The 13,369-nt window shown below is 52.5% G+C and overlaps 6 protein-coding genes across 6 annotated transcripts; 1 reads left to right on the top strand and 5 right to left on the bottom strand.

The window, feature by feature from the left end:
• Positions 1 to 278: 278 nt before the first annotated feature.
• On the bottom strand, positions 279 to 1,759 carry Z520_03340 (uncharacterized protein; the record flags this gene model as incomplete). Its single annotated transcript, XM_016773851.1, has 2 exons — positions 279 to 1,049; positions 1,103 to 1,759. The coding sequence occupies 2 exons, from the start codon at positions 1,757 to 1,759 to the stop codon at positions 279 to 281; spliced, it is 1,428 nt and encodes a 475-aa protein (XP_016634797.1).
• Positions 1,760 to 3,449: 1,690 nt separating this feature from the next.
• On the bottom strand, positions 3,450 to 4,396 carry Z520_03339 (uncharacterized protein; the record flags this gene model as incomplete). The annotated part of the gene is made up of 3 exons (XM_016773850.1): positions 3,450 to 3,491; positions 3,548 to 3,776; positions 3,828 to 4,396. The coding sequence occupies 3 exons, from the start codon at positions 4,394 to 4,396 to the stop codon at positions 3,450 to 3,452; spliced, it is 840 nt and encodes a 279-aa protein (XP_016634796.1).
• Positions 4,397 to 4,897: 501 nt separating this feature from the next.
• On the bottom strand, positions 4,898 to 5,202 carry Z520_03338 (uncharacterized protein; the record flags this gene model as incomplete). Its single annotated transcript, XM_016773849.1, has 3 exons — positions 4,898 to 4,989; positions 5,044 to 5,075; positions 5,144 to 5,202. The coding sequence occupies 3 exons, from the start codon at positions 5,200 to 5,202 to the stop codon at positions 4,898 to 4,900; spliced, it is 183 nt and encodes a 60-aa protein (XP_016634795.1).
• Positions 5,203 to 5,352: 150 nt separating this feature from the next.
• Z520_03337 (uncharacterized protein) lies at positions 5,353 to 7,599 on the top strand (the record flags this gene model as incomplete). Its single annotated transcript, XM_016773848.1, has 1 exon — positions 5,353 to 7,599. One exon carries the CDS (start codon positions 5,353 to 5,355, stop codon positions 7,597 to 7,599), a length of 2,247 nt encoding a protein of 748 aa, XP_016634794.1.
• A 405-nt stretch (positions 7,600 to 8,004) lies between these two features.
• Z520_03336 (uncharacterized protein) lies at positions 8,005 to 9,877 on the bottom strand (the record flags this gene model as incomplete). The annotated part of the gene is made up of 5 exons (XM_016773847.1): positions 8,005 to 8,315; positions 8,431 to 8,981; positions 9,058 to 9,308; positions 9,386 to 9,481; positions 9,548 to 9,877. 5 exons carry the CDS (start codon positions 9,875 to 9,877, stop codon positions 8,005 to 8,007), a joined length of 1,539 nt encoding a protein of 512 aa, XP_016634793.1.
• A 1,450-nt stretch (positions 9,878 to 11,327) lies between these two features.
• On the bottom strand, positions 11,328 to 13,046 carry Z520_03335 (uncharacterized protein; the record flags this gene model as incomplete). The annotated part of the gene is made up of 4 exons (XM_016773846.1): positions 11,328 to 12,306; positions 12,369 to 12,616; positions 12,680 to 12,868; positions 12,936 to 13,046. The coding sequence occupies 4 exons, from the start codon at positions 13,044 to 13,046 to the stop codon at positions 11,328 to 11,330; spliced, it is 1,527 nt and encodes a 508-aa protein (XP_016634792.1).
• Positions 13,047 to 13,369: the final 323 nt, after the last annotated feature.

The following is a 13,369-nucleotide window of genomic DNA, read 5'->3' as shown; positions in this document are numbered from 1 at the left end:
CACAGAAGGTCGTGTCCCTTGTAAAGGATCATAAAGGCTTGATTTCGTTCAGCAGCCTCGCCATCTCCACCACGAGCGCGGAAGTTCAGGCAGCTCTTTGTGGCACAACCGGTGCAGGATTGTAGGGAATCGTGACTGGCATCGAACCTCTGTCAATCTTGTGAAATCGGCGTCACGCGGTCCTTCATCAACCAGTCAAAAGTTGAACAAATCTGGGAAAAGGCGTAAGGATGGTCTATCGTGGGGCAGCAGATTCCTCCATGTTGAGTGGCCAGCTTTTATCTGGAGGGTGATCGACCGTGGCTGCCTCGGCTGTATGACCGCCGTTGTGGTTTCTCGCGCAGGATGTCTGCCAACCAAGGCGTCGTCTCCCTGACAGACGGTCGTCGCTCTTCAACGATCCTGGGCACGAGAAGGCGTATGTCTTCTTCGTCAGAAATGGCAGCGTCGCTCTCGCGGTGCTCAGATCGCTTCGAAGGGGGGTTGGGCGACCTTGCCCGTTCGGTCGGCGTTGTCTCGTTGTCATCCCAGTCTTCCACCAAGGCAGCAATGCTTGGACTGTTCATGGCAAGGTCGGCCCTCGGAGCAGTTGCGGTGCTCAAATACCCTATGGGCAAGGCGAAGCTCCGCTCAGGCGAATCATCGTCAGACGTCACATCACTTTTGGCCGACGTTACTCGAGCAAGCGGGCCCCCATATGTGCCTTTCAATATCCCGCGCCTGGGAGCGCCGATTGCCTTTGTGACGGCATCGACCTCTTTTGGTGTAGCTTCCATTGATATCGAACTGTGGCTGGCACTTTCATACACATGGCTCCCTCCAGCGTGTTGGGCTTGCTCGAGCATGCTGCTGTAGAGGCTGCGACCGCTTTCCATTTGTCGTTTCTTCTTCTTTTTCATTCGTTTGGAGCTCGGCCGCACGACGATCACTGGCACAGGTGATTGTTGCAAGCAATATTTCGAGACCGATCCCGGGAGCAAACCCTGCATACCGCCTAGGTTTCGTCCTCTTGTTCCCACAACTAGCGCTGCAGGTTCGTACAACTGAATCTATATCAGGTCAGCATGCAGGCTTATATGGATTTAAAGACAGGGCTGCCCACCATGCGCTGGAAGATTTCTTGCACTTTGCCCACAGCCAATTCCATTATTATGCTAATTGCCTTCTCCTCCGAGCTGTTTTTCAGCATCACACTGTCCAAAAGTTGTTTGGCCTCGGTGCGATATTTTTCCCGGTCATATGGGGTGTCATGTGCAGTCTTGGAATCTTTCTCGATAACTCGAAGACAGACAATCTCATCGCCGTCATCGACCAACTCGTCCATCATCCACTCCAGCGCATACTCAGAGTAGTCCTTCGCATCTGTACCGCACAGAAAAGTTCGGCTTCGTGAAGTGGCAGCGAAGTCGCAGTGCTTGTATTGCAAGGTGAAAGCTTCAGTGGACGCATCTCGATTGTCGATTGTGTCAAAGGAGACGCCGCGTTGGTAATGCGTGGGAGGAGGGGGCGATGACATTTTCCGCGAAGACAAGGAGACTCGTGAGCCTTGGACGACGCTTTCTCTTCGGATGGTGTCTTCTGCGTGCGCAGTATGGAATTGGACCGACGACTTTCGCCTTCCACCATTGGGCTGATCAACAAGTCCCGGTCTCTGAGGAGGTTTGGCCGCGCCTTTCCAAGCCTGGCCAAATTGAAGCTCCTCCTCTTCCTCTGGTGAGGTGGCTGAAGCAGAGGGTTCATGCGCAGTGGCTGCGGCCATTTTAAAGCGCGAGGCAGACGCGGGGTAGAACTCGAGGGCGCTCGGGACAGCCCAAAAAAATAGCAAATGAGGAACAAGGCGGGCTAACGGTAAGATTGAATCAGGTGAATGTCAAAGAACAAGCAGTCACGCTGTGGATGGATCGTGGAAACAGTGCCACTTTCCTCATCTGGAGGAGTCTAGACCCCCAGGTACACTTATCGGTCAGTGGTGTGCTCTTCTGCTCGGATTCTTGCGGTCTCGAGAGATGAGGGAGGCTTTTCACGTTGTTGGGTACAAGAGCTTTTGAGAGTCGGCGCCGATCAGCCAGCATGCAGCTGCATCAGGTCCGAAGTCGAAGGAGAGCAAGAGGACTTCATTGCCGACGATGTAGTGTTCTCAGGAAGCGGGCTGTGAACATTCTTGGTATCTTGGCTTTGCCTGTAGAATTGAATGCTACTAAGCTGAAATGTTCAAATCGAGGCGAGGGCAAGCGGGGCAGGAGGAAGCACGGCGAGCCAGGAGCTGGAAAGCGAGCAAAAGGGTGGAGTAACGCTGAGACTGAGAGGCCGGGCCTTTGCTGAGGAGGAACCCGTCACCAATCACTCCCAACAACTCATCATCAGATGAGAAGGTGCCTGGTGGAGAGCTCTCCGGCTGATAAACAATCATGATGCATTTCGCAAGAGTAACTTTCGGGACAACGATACGAGGAGATGATGCCTCCGCCAAGTTACCTAGGTCCAATATTTTCGCGGGGGCCCCTTACCTACCAGGCGTCACTGATGACAGGTGGGTGACAGGGATGGTCTTTGCTTGATGAGAAAGAACAAACACCGCGACAGGCACCAGACAATAGTTCCGTCTTGCCGGTGCTGGCTGCTTACTACCTAGGTAGTTTACAAACACCAACCAACAGGGTTCTTCGGCACAGGCAAGGCATAGGCAAGGCACGAACCTGTGCTAATGCGCGTGATGATGAGGGATCGCTGGCAGAAAACAACACCAGTACAATTTTAGCCAGCTGCATTTGAGAGACTGCGGTAAAACTGCTTCCGTACAAGGCCATTGAGCAGTCTCCTGCATGCCCTGCGGGTGAATGCGCTCGTTTCGTAGTTTTCGAAGCAGCAACTTAGCAAGACCGAGTCAACGAAAACTAGAGGCAACATGGAGATGGATGAGGTCAAGGTCCATCCATTTATTCGACATATGTCGATCTTTGTCTTTCATATACACTGACTCCCGCCTCCCTAGTCACGAGCACAAACGACGATGCGACCCGGCTTTTGCCAACTTGTCTTTCGTCAATCTGCTGAACACCACCACGGTAATCTGAAAAGGGCCAGGGGTCCATCTGCTGAATGATTCAATAATTCCATGGAGTGTTGGCCGTGGAGTATTGTCTGCATGCTCCTTTCTTTACAGGCACTCCTTGCTCTTGCCCTGTGACTTCTGCGGCTGTATTCTTGGTTTGCCCTCTATTCCCACCACTGAGGTTTTGAAGCTGTGAATCCTTTTTATTTCATTGTCGAACCGGCATCCGTTGACCACCTTGGGCTAAACCGGGTGACTGGTCCAGCTTGAGAAGTCAGACCTGGAACAGCCGAAATGCCCTGTAACATCTTTGGTTATAGAAGGATGTAGTCAGGCTTCCTCGTAAGATTTGGGATATCGATTTGGGGAATAGTTGTGGACTCTCATTGGTACAAGCTCATTTCTTCAATTCGGCGTAAGGATACAGGACAGGATCACCCTGAGTGAGATAAAACGTCAGTATAAGGTCCTGCGTTTCAGCAGGGCCAAACCCACCTTTCGCAAGTGAATCTTGGTCTTCCTTTTAGTGACCTGGTGCTCGACGAAGACTTCTCGAGTGTGTTCTGCCTTAAACTTCCGGATGAAACGTGGGTCCCAAAGCTCGCTGGCGACGCCTAGGTCCTTACAACACCGCATCATTGCGTTGGATTTGCAGCCTTCAACCGCTGTTGGGATACCCTCCTTTGTGAAGTAATCTTGCTCTCCGCGCGCAATCGAAACCAATCTGCCTGTGAATCAACCCATGTCCTACGCCCGTGGCTCAAGATTCTCTTACCTTCCATGCGCCAGTAATGCATATTCTCGCGTTACAGACTTCTCTGTGACGATTGTCTCGCCTCTTGGGGCAAGCCCCCAGCCACCAGGCCCAAAAGCCTTGTTAAGAATCCGTCTATATTTAATCTCCGGGAGATAAATAATACCATCTGGCTTGATCTCGATGTCCTCGGGAGCTATCGGCGCCTGCAGCGCGTCCGCAGCCTCTTTGGAAAATGGCTCAATGGAGAGACCGTGAAAAGACCTTGTCCAGTCCACTTGTGAAGGGTCATCTTCTTGCAATGTCAATGGCTGGTCCTCAAGGTTGTCAAAAGAATGGCGCTTAGGGTCCGTCGGCGTCGCTTGAGGAGTGGCTGTGGTCTTTGGTTGCTGGTCCGCAGCTGCTGCAGTCCCAGCGAGTCGAGCTGAAGAATGCGTGAAGATAGTGCGCGGGAGGACGCCACGCAGTGACCGAGAGGTTGACACTGAAGTCTCGGCGAATGAGCGGCAGAGGGCGACCGAGGAAATTGAGAGCCGTGTAGACGCAGATGCGCTCAAAACTCTGAAAGGTATTCGAGTAGCTGGCGACATCTTCTATGGTTGAAGGGAGAGCAAATCTAGCGACCTGATGCTGAAGAGCTGGCACGTGTAAAAAGGACAAATATATAGTACAGAAGACAAAGAGAGAGGGAGAGAGAGAGACAGTGGACGAAATAGTTATTGCAATGATGAGATACGAATGGTGGGAGAGAACAACTCCGTGTGAAGTGACTTGAAGCTCAATGCCGCCCGTAATTTTTTGCCAGGCGCGTCTTTCAGCATCAACGCCGAACGTGAACCTCGTGATTCCGGCCACCACCACATGGCATGCGCCAACGCAGCTTTTCTCACCCTACAGCATCATCCTCGAGACTACTTTTCGTTCGAGGGAACGTCCTTGCTTTGTGTACGCTCCTCATTTCCCTTACGCTTCCAACATTGCCTGAAAGCCTCCATCTGATATACCTCGTCAGCCTGCTCGTCCTCAACTAAGAGCTGCGTCCAGAGGCCGAGGACCAACAAATCGAGAGCGGAGCAATTCTTCTCAGAAGATCATTGGGGTTGGGGTTCAGCACATACTTCGGCCTTGCAAGCTCTCCAGTCCTTCTTCTCATAGTAGCAATCGTTCATGCGCAATTGCTCCTCTGTTTTTCTCATCAGACCTCTGCAGTCTCCTCCGCGGAAGACTTTTGACTTACCAGAACAGCCCGTGCTGAAAATTCGTTGATCCCTGTCGGTCGAAAAGACGAATCAGCCTGGATGAGTGTCATGTTATGATTGACTGCTAAACGCACTTACCATTCGTCAAGTTCATCTTCGGCGGCCTCAGCCTGCACCAAGCTGTCCTGCTTCGACATCCTGCCGTTCCTGGAGTCTCTGGAAGGTGGAATCAAGAACGCATCCGGGTCTCGAGATCCTTCAGTGACAAAGGAAAGTCGTCTGACAACTTTGGTCTCTTTGCGCCACCCACCACCAACTCCACAAGAATTTGGCCGCTACTACCAACCATGTCCAAGCGAATGAACATCCTCGTTTACTCTGGTGCGCTCACTCAAGATGCATGGAGGAGTAATATAAATCTAATGCTATCTCCAGGAAATGGCAGCACTGTCGAATCAGTCCGTCATTGTCTCTACACCCTTCGGAGGCTCCTGGCTCCTCATTATGCTGTCATCCCAGTTACTGGCGACATGCTCATCAAGGAGCCCTGGACAGCAAGCTGTGCTGCCATAGTATTTCCAGGCGGTGCTGATCAGGGCTACTGCAAGACCCTTAATGGTGAGGGTAACAGGCGTATTCGACAGTTCGTCGAGCGCGGTGGTCTTTACATTGGATTCTGCGCCGGCGGCTATTATGGCAGCAAGAGATGTGAATTCGAGGTAGGGAACAGGCTCTTGGAGGTTGTTGGGGATAGGGAGCTTGCTTTCTATCCTGGCATGGCTCGAGGATGCGCCTTCTCGGGCTTTGTTTACCATAGTGAAAAGGGGGCGCGGGCCGCCGAGTTGAAGGTGGACAAGACTTTGCTGGCCACAGGTGCTGTCCCGGATGTGTTCAAGTCCTACTACAACGGAGGCGGCGTCTTCGTTGACGCGCCCAAGTATAAAGATCGCGGCGTCGAAGTCCTTGCCAGCTATACAGAGCCTCTCGCGGTCGACTCTGGGGAAGGCGCAGCTGCCATTGTCTATTGCAAAGTCGGCCAAGGCGCGGCATTACTGACTGGTCCACACCCAGAGTTTGTCTTCCTAGGAAAGCCAACGGACGACTGGTCACTGACGAAGCCTAGGTTTGCTGCAGCCAACCTTGAGCCAAAACCAGGTGTTCCTGGATTCGCAGATGTCATCAAAACTCTGGCCGAGGACGAGAAGCACAGAATGGATTTCATCAAAGCGTGTCTGACGAAACTTGGTCTCACTGTGAGCGGGGAGCAAAATGTACCCTCCCTCTCCTATATGCATCTTTCTTCATCCGATCCCACAGACACCACTGGCATCATATCGTCCTTGAGCCATCTCGTCGAGAAGGATGAACATGGAAACGAATTTCTCAAGGATGAAAATGATACCTTCCAGATTTTGAAACCATCCGTCTGGAAAATGGTTGATTTGACCAAAGCTTTATCCTCGGACCCAGAGTCGAAGGAACTTGCTGACCAAAACGATGGCAGCTCCGATCGCATAGTCGACTATAACACGGTGATCAAGAAGATCATTGTGCATGAAGATGATCATCCTCAGCCGAGGTCAACTCCCTACTTCAATCACTCCGCTTTCTATTCAAACCTGCACAAATACCAGTCTCAAACACCTGGTGCCGTGAATTTTGGTGCTCATGTGCTATACGGTGAAGTGGTCACATCGACCAATACCTTACTCGAGAAAAACTCGCGGCTTCTTCGACTTCTTCCGCAGGGGTTTACCGCAACAGCAACCGTTCAAGTTGCAGGTCGGGGCAGAGGGTCCAACGTCTGGGTATCGCCAGCAGGAAGTTTAATGTTCAGTACCGTCATTCGACACCCGATGGCGCAGATGCAGTCTGCCCCGGTCGTCTTCGTCCAGTACCTGGCAGCAATGGCCATTGTCAACGGCATAAAAACTTACGATGGCTCACTCTACAAGGAGATGCCAGTCAAGCTCAAGTGGCCAAACGATATTTTTGCTCTCGATCCAGCAAAGGCAAAAGAAAATGGCGGTGACAGGAGCGACAACTACACCAAAATCGGGGGTATCCTGGTCAACAGCCACTATAACAGCAAAGAATACATTGCCGTTTGTGGAATCGGGTTGAACACCGCAAATTCCGTACCAACCACGTCGTTAAATCAACTCATTCAATTCCTCCCACACAAGGTGGCTCCCTTTACGCTGGAAAAGCTGCTGGCCAGAATATTAACTGTGTTTGACGACCTTTATGCTCGGTTTTTGGTGACGGGTTTCGACGAGGTCATGGAGCAAATGTACTACCGACACTGGCTTCATATGGATCAGATCGTCACACTCGAAGCTGAAGGTGGTCAACGTGCAAAGATCAAGGGAATCACGCGAGATTATGGTCTCTTGATTGCAGAAGAACTTGGATGGGAAGATCGTGAGACCGGTAGGAGGTGGACGTTGCAAAGCGATGCGAATAGCTTTGACTTTTTCAAAGGTCTGGTAAAGGTGAGTCCCCTTCCCACTGACGTTGTTCTGCATTTTAATAATCATGCCCTGTTGTTGTTGTCATCAACTCACAATTCCCTGAGCACGTCTGAAAGCTGACAATTATGCCGCCGAACAGAGAAAGATATAAAGGCATATTCGACCAGCATAAGCGATAGGCGATCCACATTGCGAGCTCACTATATCTGACAGCCCTTTTTGCGTTATCGCACGTGGACGATGAGAATTGGAGGTTGGCGTATAGCTACCTCTCCTGTCCCGGCTTCGTTGCGGGAGCAAGTTGGCGTCCAGTCAGTGTATACTGCAGTAGACACTGCTCCATCGTACCCATGTCTTCTTCCTCAGGCACTGCCGTAGCGCTAGAAAAGGACACATTCTCTTCAAGACCGTCTACGTTTCCCGGGAGTCCTATCATTTCTATCCTCTCTCACCTCGATATCTCCAAACGTTTGGCAGCAATGGCTTTTCCAAGAGGGAAACCTCCCCCATCCCGCATCGCAGGCATTACGCCTTGATATGGTATTCGACGTCCTCGCCCGCCCAGACGCCGCCGTCCTTGTTGGCCTTGATCCTCAAGCGGCGCACGCGCTTGATGTCCTCTTCGTTCTCGTGCGTCAGGTACCAGGTCCACACGTTGGCGATCCAGCTTGCGCCGATGGCCCCCGCGCAGACGCCGAAGGAGGCCTTGTACCCATTGTGCGCGAAGCGGGATTGAAACAGCTGCGGCCCCACGACCCCGCCGACCTGGCCGATGCAGGATTGGAACGCCAATGTGAAAGCCGTGCCTGTCGTGCCGACCAGGCTTGCGGATCGCCCTGGTTTTGATTATGTGTCGTCAGCGAGCGGTTTTCTTTTGTGGAGAGACGGGGAGACCGGGGGTGGGGTGTATATTGATGTGATGTGAGAGTGATTTGAGGGGGAAAAACTTACATGCCCAGAAGGGAATAAAGTAGACGGAATAGAACGTGGTCCCGAATATACATGCGATGTACGTCGCATACCGGCTTACATTGAAGCACAGGACGAGGAAAAAGGCCAGTGCCCCTGCACAGATGATCATGATGAGTTGCGGCCTCGTCATGTATGCTTTGCTCAGGAACCACCCGGCAAAGATGATCGACAGCACCGTCGCAGCGGCCGGGGGGATGTTGAGCAGTTGGTTCCTGGGCAGACCGGCAAAGCCTAGACTCGTGGTGACCGTTGGCAATTGCCACTGCAGGCCGTATCCGCCGAGATTCATAAGGATCTGGGACAGGCAAAAGGCGTAGGTGCGCGGGTTTTTCAGCGACGCCCACACTTCCGCCTTGTCGAATGCCGCGTCGTGGGTGCGAGGAGCGTTGTCCGTCAGTCGGGCCTCGAGGTATTCTTGCTCTCGTGGTGTGAGCCATTTCGCCGACCGCTTGGACTTGGGGTAGTCCGGAAGAACAAAGAACACGACCCCGGCGAAGAGAATGGTGAATAATCCTTCCAGAAGATAGACCCTGCGCGGTTTTACACTTGTCAGCTTCTGGCGAGGAATCAACGTGAGAAGCACGTCGAAGAAGTGAGTGGCCTTACCATCTCCACGCACTCAAGCCGCTAAGACCATTCATATAAGAAATGCCGTAAGCGACCAGCGAGCCCACAATGCCCGCGCAGTTCTGAAACCCAAACATCCACATGATGGGTTTGCCCATTTCGTCGCTGCGGTACCAGCTGCAAAGTTGGGCTGCCAGGCCTGGGAAAAGACCTGCCTCCATCGAACCTAAAAAGAAGCGAGCTGCATAGAGGCCCTGCTTGTTTTGCACTGCGGCGTGACATGCCAGAACCTGCGCAGGCAAGCAATCAATTTCGTCAGTTAAATTTGGGGCAAACATAGGAGGAGAGACGCAGCAAAATGACATACAATTCCCCAGGTTGCAATGATTCGAGACTGCCACTTTCGAGGCGTCATTTTCTTCAACAGCAGGTTGCTGGGGACCTCGAAAACGATGTAACTGATCTGGCAAACGTCAGTCCGCGATGTCATCTGCCATACTCGATATGACTTTCCATTCTCTCTACTTACAAAATAGATGGACTGGACCCAGTTATATTCGTCCGCTGTCATGTGGAGTTCCTTTAGAATATTCCGTGATTCACCGACTTGGAGGACTTTGACAGTTGCAGCGTTGGTGTAATCAACATTCTTTAGCATGTACATCAGTCCGATCAGGAGGAGGAACCGCCTGTCCACTTTCCGCATGACCCTGCGGTCCTCCTCGGCGGTGAAGGAGGAGAGAAGAGCCTCCCTGTCATTCTCAGGCAATGATCCAGCTGGGAATTCCACAACAGTCTGATGAGCCCCAAACCCGACGTCTGCTTCTTTGGACGCGGGGTACGGGGTTGAGACAGTCATGGTTTGCAAGAAATGTGTCAACACACCCCGCTATTAGAGTGTACTTTGAGTCAAGGTCGAAGGATGTATCTGGAGAGACCAGGCTGTGGATGCTATCGCGAGTGAAGGTCTGCCCTGTGGTTGTGGCTCTGGGGGATTGTATAAGGATAGGTAAGTGACAAGCCGAGAAGACCGCTTGATCGGTCGGCCCTCTACATGGACATAGTAGCGTTGCGTGATAACCTTAGACTCGGGAGATGTAAATTTCTGGCGAGGTCGCGACTGTTCAAGCGACTCGGCAATGAAGAGGATGTCCTCGCACGTCTTTTTGCCCCATACTTGCGTTCGGTATAGGCGATGGCATTTTCCCCTGTAGTCCCATCTAGACTGTTCTCAGGACCATGGATCGACGAAAATGGAGAAGACCGCCTCAAGCTACCCTCTCCTTCGTCGCAATATGAAAAAGTCTGTGCTTGATGGATTCGCTAGCGTTGAAGAGAGCGACATGGATAGTGCCCCAAGGGGCCAAATGAAATGACAAAACCGTCTGTAATTACAGGGGGGTTTTCCGTGTACTGGACAAACCGTACACATTCGACCAATGCTCGCAGATGCAAAGGCCCCCTTTCGTCCGCTGATCGCTTGAGTAACGACCATGTGAAAAAAGTGCTGAGGCTTGCAGTGGAGATCAATTGCACGCGCACACAAAAAGGGAACAGGTAGCGTAATGGGTCTCAAGGCACATACCTGTCGTCGCCCTTCTTGCTTTGCCACAAATATCCTGGACGGCGATATGTCCTCTCCCAATTTTAACGGAGGACATGCCGAGACCATTGACAAGAACTCTTTTTGCGACGGTCTGAGTACGCCATCCAGCGGGAACGCGTGTTTTCTGATCTGGGGCTGATTCGTCCCATCACCGCGGCGATTGACAATCTCACTCCACGCCCCTCAGTGTTCGTAAGCCGGTGGCTATGCATGATATCCTCCTACATGGGCGTGCCACGGCCGCTATCGGAAGCAAAGCGTAGATAGCAAAAATGGTGGGAAGCAGGTTCTTTGCTGTACTACCACAGAGCCCCTTTTGGACGGTGCTTAAGTCATAGGCGTATTACTATTGATGAGTATTGAGAGACGTGGGACACTGCCGTCACGCTTTATTGAAAGGGGTAGGGAGAAGTCTGTGCGAGTGTCCAAGGAGTAGACAATCAAACATGCTGAGTCTGGAGCGGGTGAGGTTGAAGCTGATTGTCAAGCTGGAAGATAGACGTGGACTTTTGGGAGCGGAATTGATGCCAAGCCCGACGACGCGGAAAAAGCAACTACTTTTTCCGCTCCTTTTCAAGATGCAGCATGCAACACTCTCTTTCCCAGCTTCCATACAGACAACGGCATCGCCTACAATTTGCTCACGACCATCGGTCCGTTGATACTTGATCCCAGTTCCCTCGCAATGGCCGTCCACAACACCTCAGCCTTTGGCAGCCTCCCCAGGCCCGTTCTCCGACCTCAGCGGCACCGTTGAGGTACCCTTCTCGTCTCCGGCAGGCGGTGCTTCGTCCTTGTACACGTCATACTGATATTTGGCTCCCTCATGATCGTGCCTGAGACCCTTTTGACCTTCTCCGTATATCTTTTCGCGAGCTGTCAAGGGTCTGGCCTCGGCAGACCTGGGCTCTGGATACAACCCACGCCGCCTCAGTTCGGGAATCAGCAGGTCAACCACATCCTCAAAAGTCCCCGGCGTTGTCACATAGGCGAGGTTGAATCCATCAAGATCCGCTTCTCGGACCCATCTCTCCATCTCATCCGCAACCTTCTGTGGAGTACCAACGCCGACAGGTCCAAGCCCACCGATTGCAGCCTTTTCGGCCACGACCCTCGGCGTCCACCTCGGCACGTCGGGGCTTGTTGTCGTGAAAGCGTCCAGCATGCTTCTTACTTTGTGAGCCTCTGTCGAATCCGCGGCAGTGATGTCCTGGTCGATAGGGATTTTGGAAATATCGATCCCGGTCCAACCGGAGAATAGCACGAGCCCTCCGATAGTAGAGGCATATTTCTTCGCCTCTGCGAACTTCTCTTGAGCCTCTTCTTCAGTTCGCCCGATAATTGGAGTGAATGTTCCAAAGAACTTGATGGATTGTGGATCTCGCCCCTTTTCCTTGGCTAGTTGGCGGATCTTGTCGATCTTGGGCCTGAGCACCTTCGGACTATGTGACGAGACAAAGATGGCCTCCGCGTGTGTGGCAGCAAAAGCAGACCCTGCGGGCGAAGTGCCGGCCTGGAAGAGAAATGGTGTCCGCTGAGGGGATGGGTCCACGATATGTCGAGAGTCTAGGTTGAAATATTTGCCATGGTGGTGGATTGTTCGCACTTTGTCCGGGTCGATATACGTGTCCGTTTCGGGATCAGGGTTGAGAGCGTCATTCGCCCACGAACCTTCCCAAAGCCTTGCGAATAGTGCATTAGCATCCGTGCCGGTTTATCGGGTGTCCTTTGAGGCAACACTTACTTGTACAGGACTCTGAGATACTCATCAGCCTGCAGGTATCGCTCGTCATGGTCAATAGGGTTGTCCAGACCGATGGCCTTGAACGCTGCCTTTTTCCACGATGTCACAATGTTCCAGCCAATGCGCCCATTAGTCAGATGGTCGAGAGTCGAGAAGCGCTTCGCGAGCAGAAACGGCGGCTCAAAAGATGTCGAGGCGGTGATCCCAAACGCAAGGTTCTTGGTCACTGCCGCCATTGCAGAGATGGGCTGCGGGCTTTGTGGTCAATTGCATATCATCTAGTGCGTGGTTCGGCGTGGGCAACGACTTACGATGGTCGGGTCGGTCATGGGCCATTGGGCAGCACGTCGGATGCAATTGTCCAGGCTGTCCTCGTACGTATCATATCCGCCGTAGGTGTCGGCGAGAAACAGCGCATTGATATCCCCACGCTCCAGAACCTTTGCGAGCTCGATCCAATAGTCGAGTTTCCTCTTTGTCGCCGACTTGTCCTTTGGGTTCTATACATGCTTTCAGTCCTATAGGGAACTTTCCAGAGCAGATACTCCTGACTGAGGACGTACTGACCTTCCATTGACCGGGTGAAAGATGACCCACAGTCGACATATCGAACGCATTGAGCAGGATCTGCTTCTTCACCGGCTCGTGAGAGCCATTGGTCTCTTGGACGGAACCCATGATGGTGACGCTGGCTCTCCCTGTCAACGCAGACAACAACGACAAGCAAATCGATCAAAGATTGAGATCTGCTAAGAAAACACGCGTTGTCGAGGGAAACAACTATGTCCAGCTCTTCGGTTCCCACGTCCGGTCTCGCACTGGACCGCGTGAGTAAACACTGCAGGATGGTGTACATCCATCTTCGCGCTCCTTCCCTTTCTTCCACCACCCCCACAAAGAGGGTCCTCGGTTCCGCATCGAACGCAAACCTGCATAGGAAGCACTCACAGCGTCTGATGTCTTGTGTCGATACGACGACGTTCTCCGCCCTGCGACCAGCA

The sequence above is a fragment of the Fonsecaea multimorphosa genome (genome assembly GCF_000836435.1).
Source record: "Fonsecaea multimorphosa CBS 102226 unplaced genomic scaffold supercont1.5, whole genome shotgun sequence".
Classification (NCBI taxonomy): Eukaryota; Fungi; Ascomycota; class Eurotiomycetes; order Chaetothyriales; family Herpotrichiellaceae; genus Fonsecaea; species Fonsecaea multimorphosa.
The sequence above is the reverse complement of the archived record's forward strand: the minus strand, read 5'-3'. Positions and strand labels throughout refer to the sequence as shown.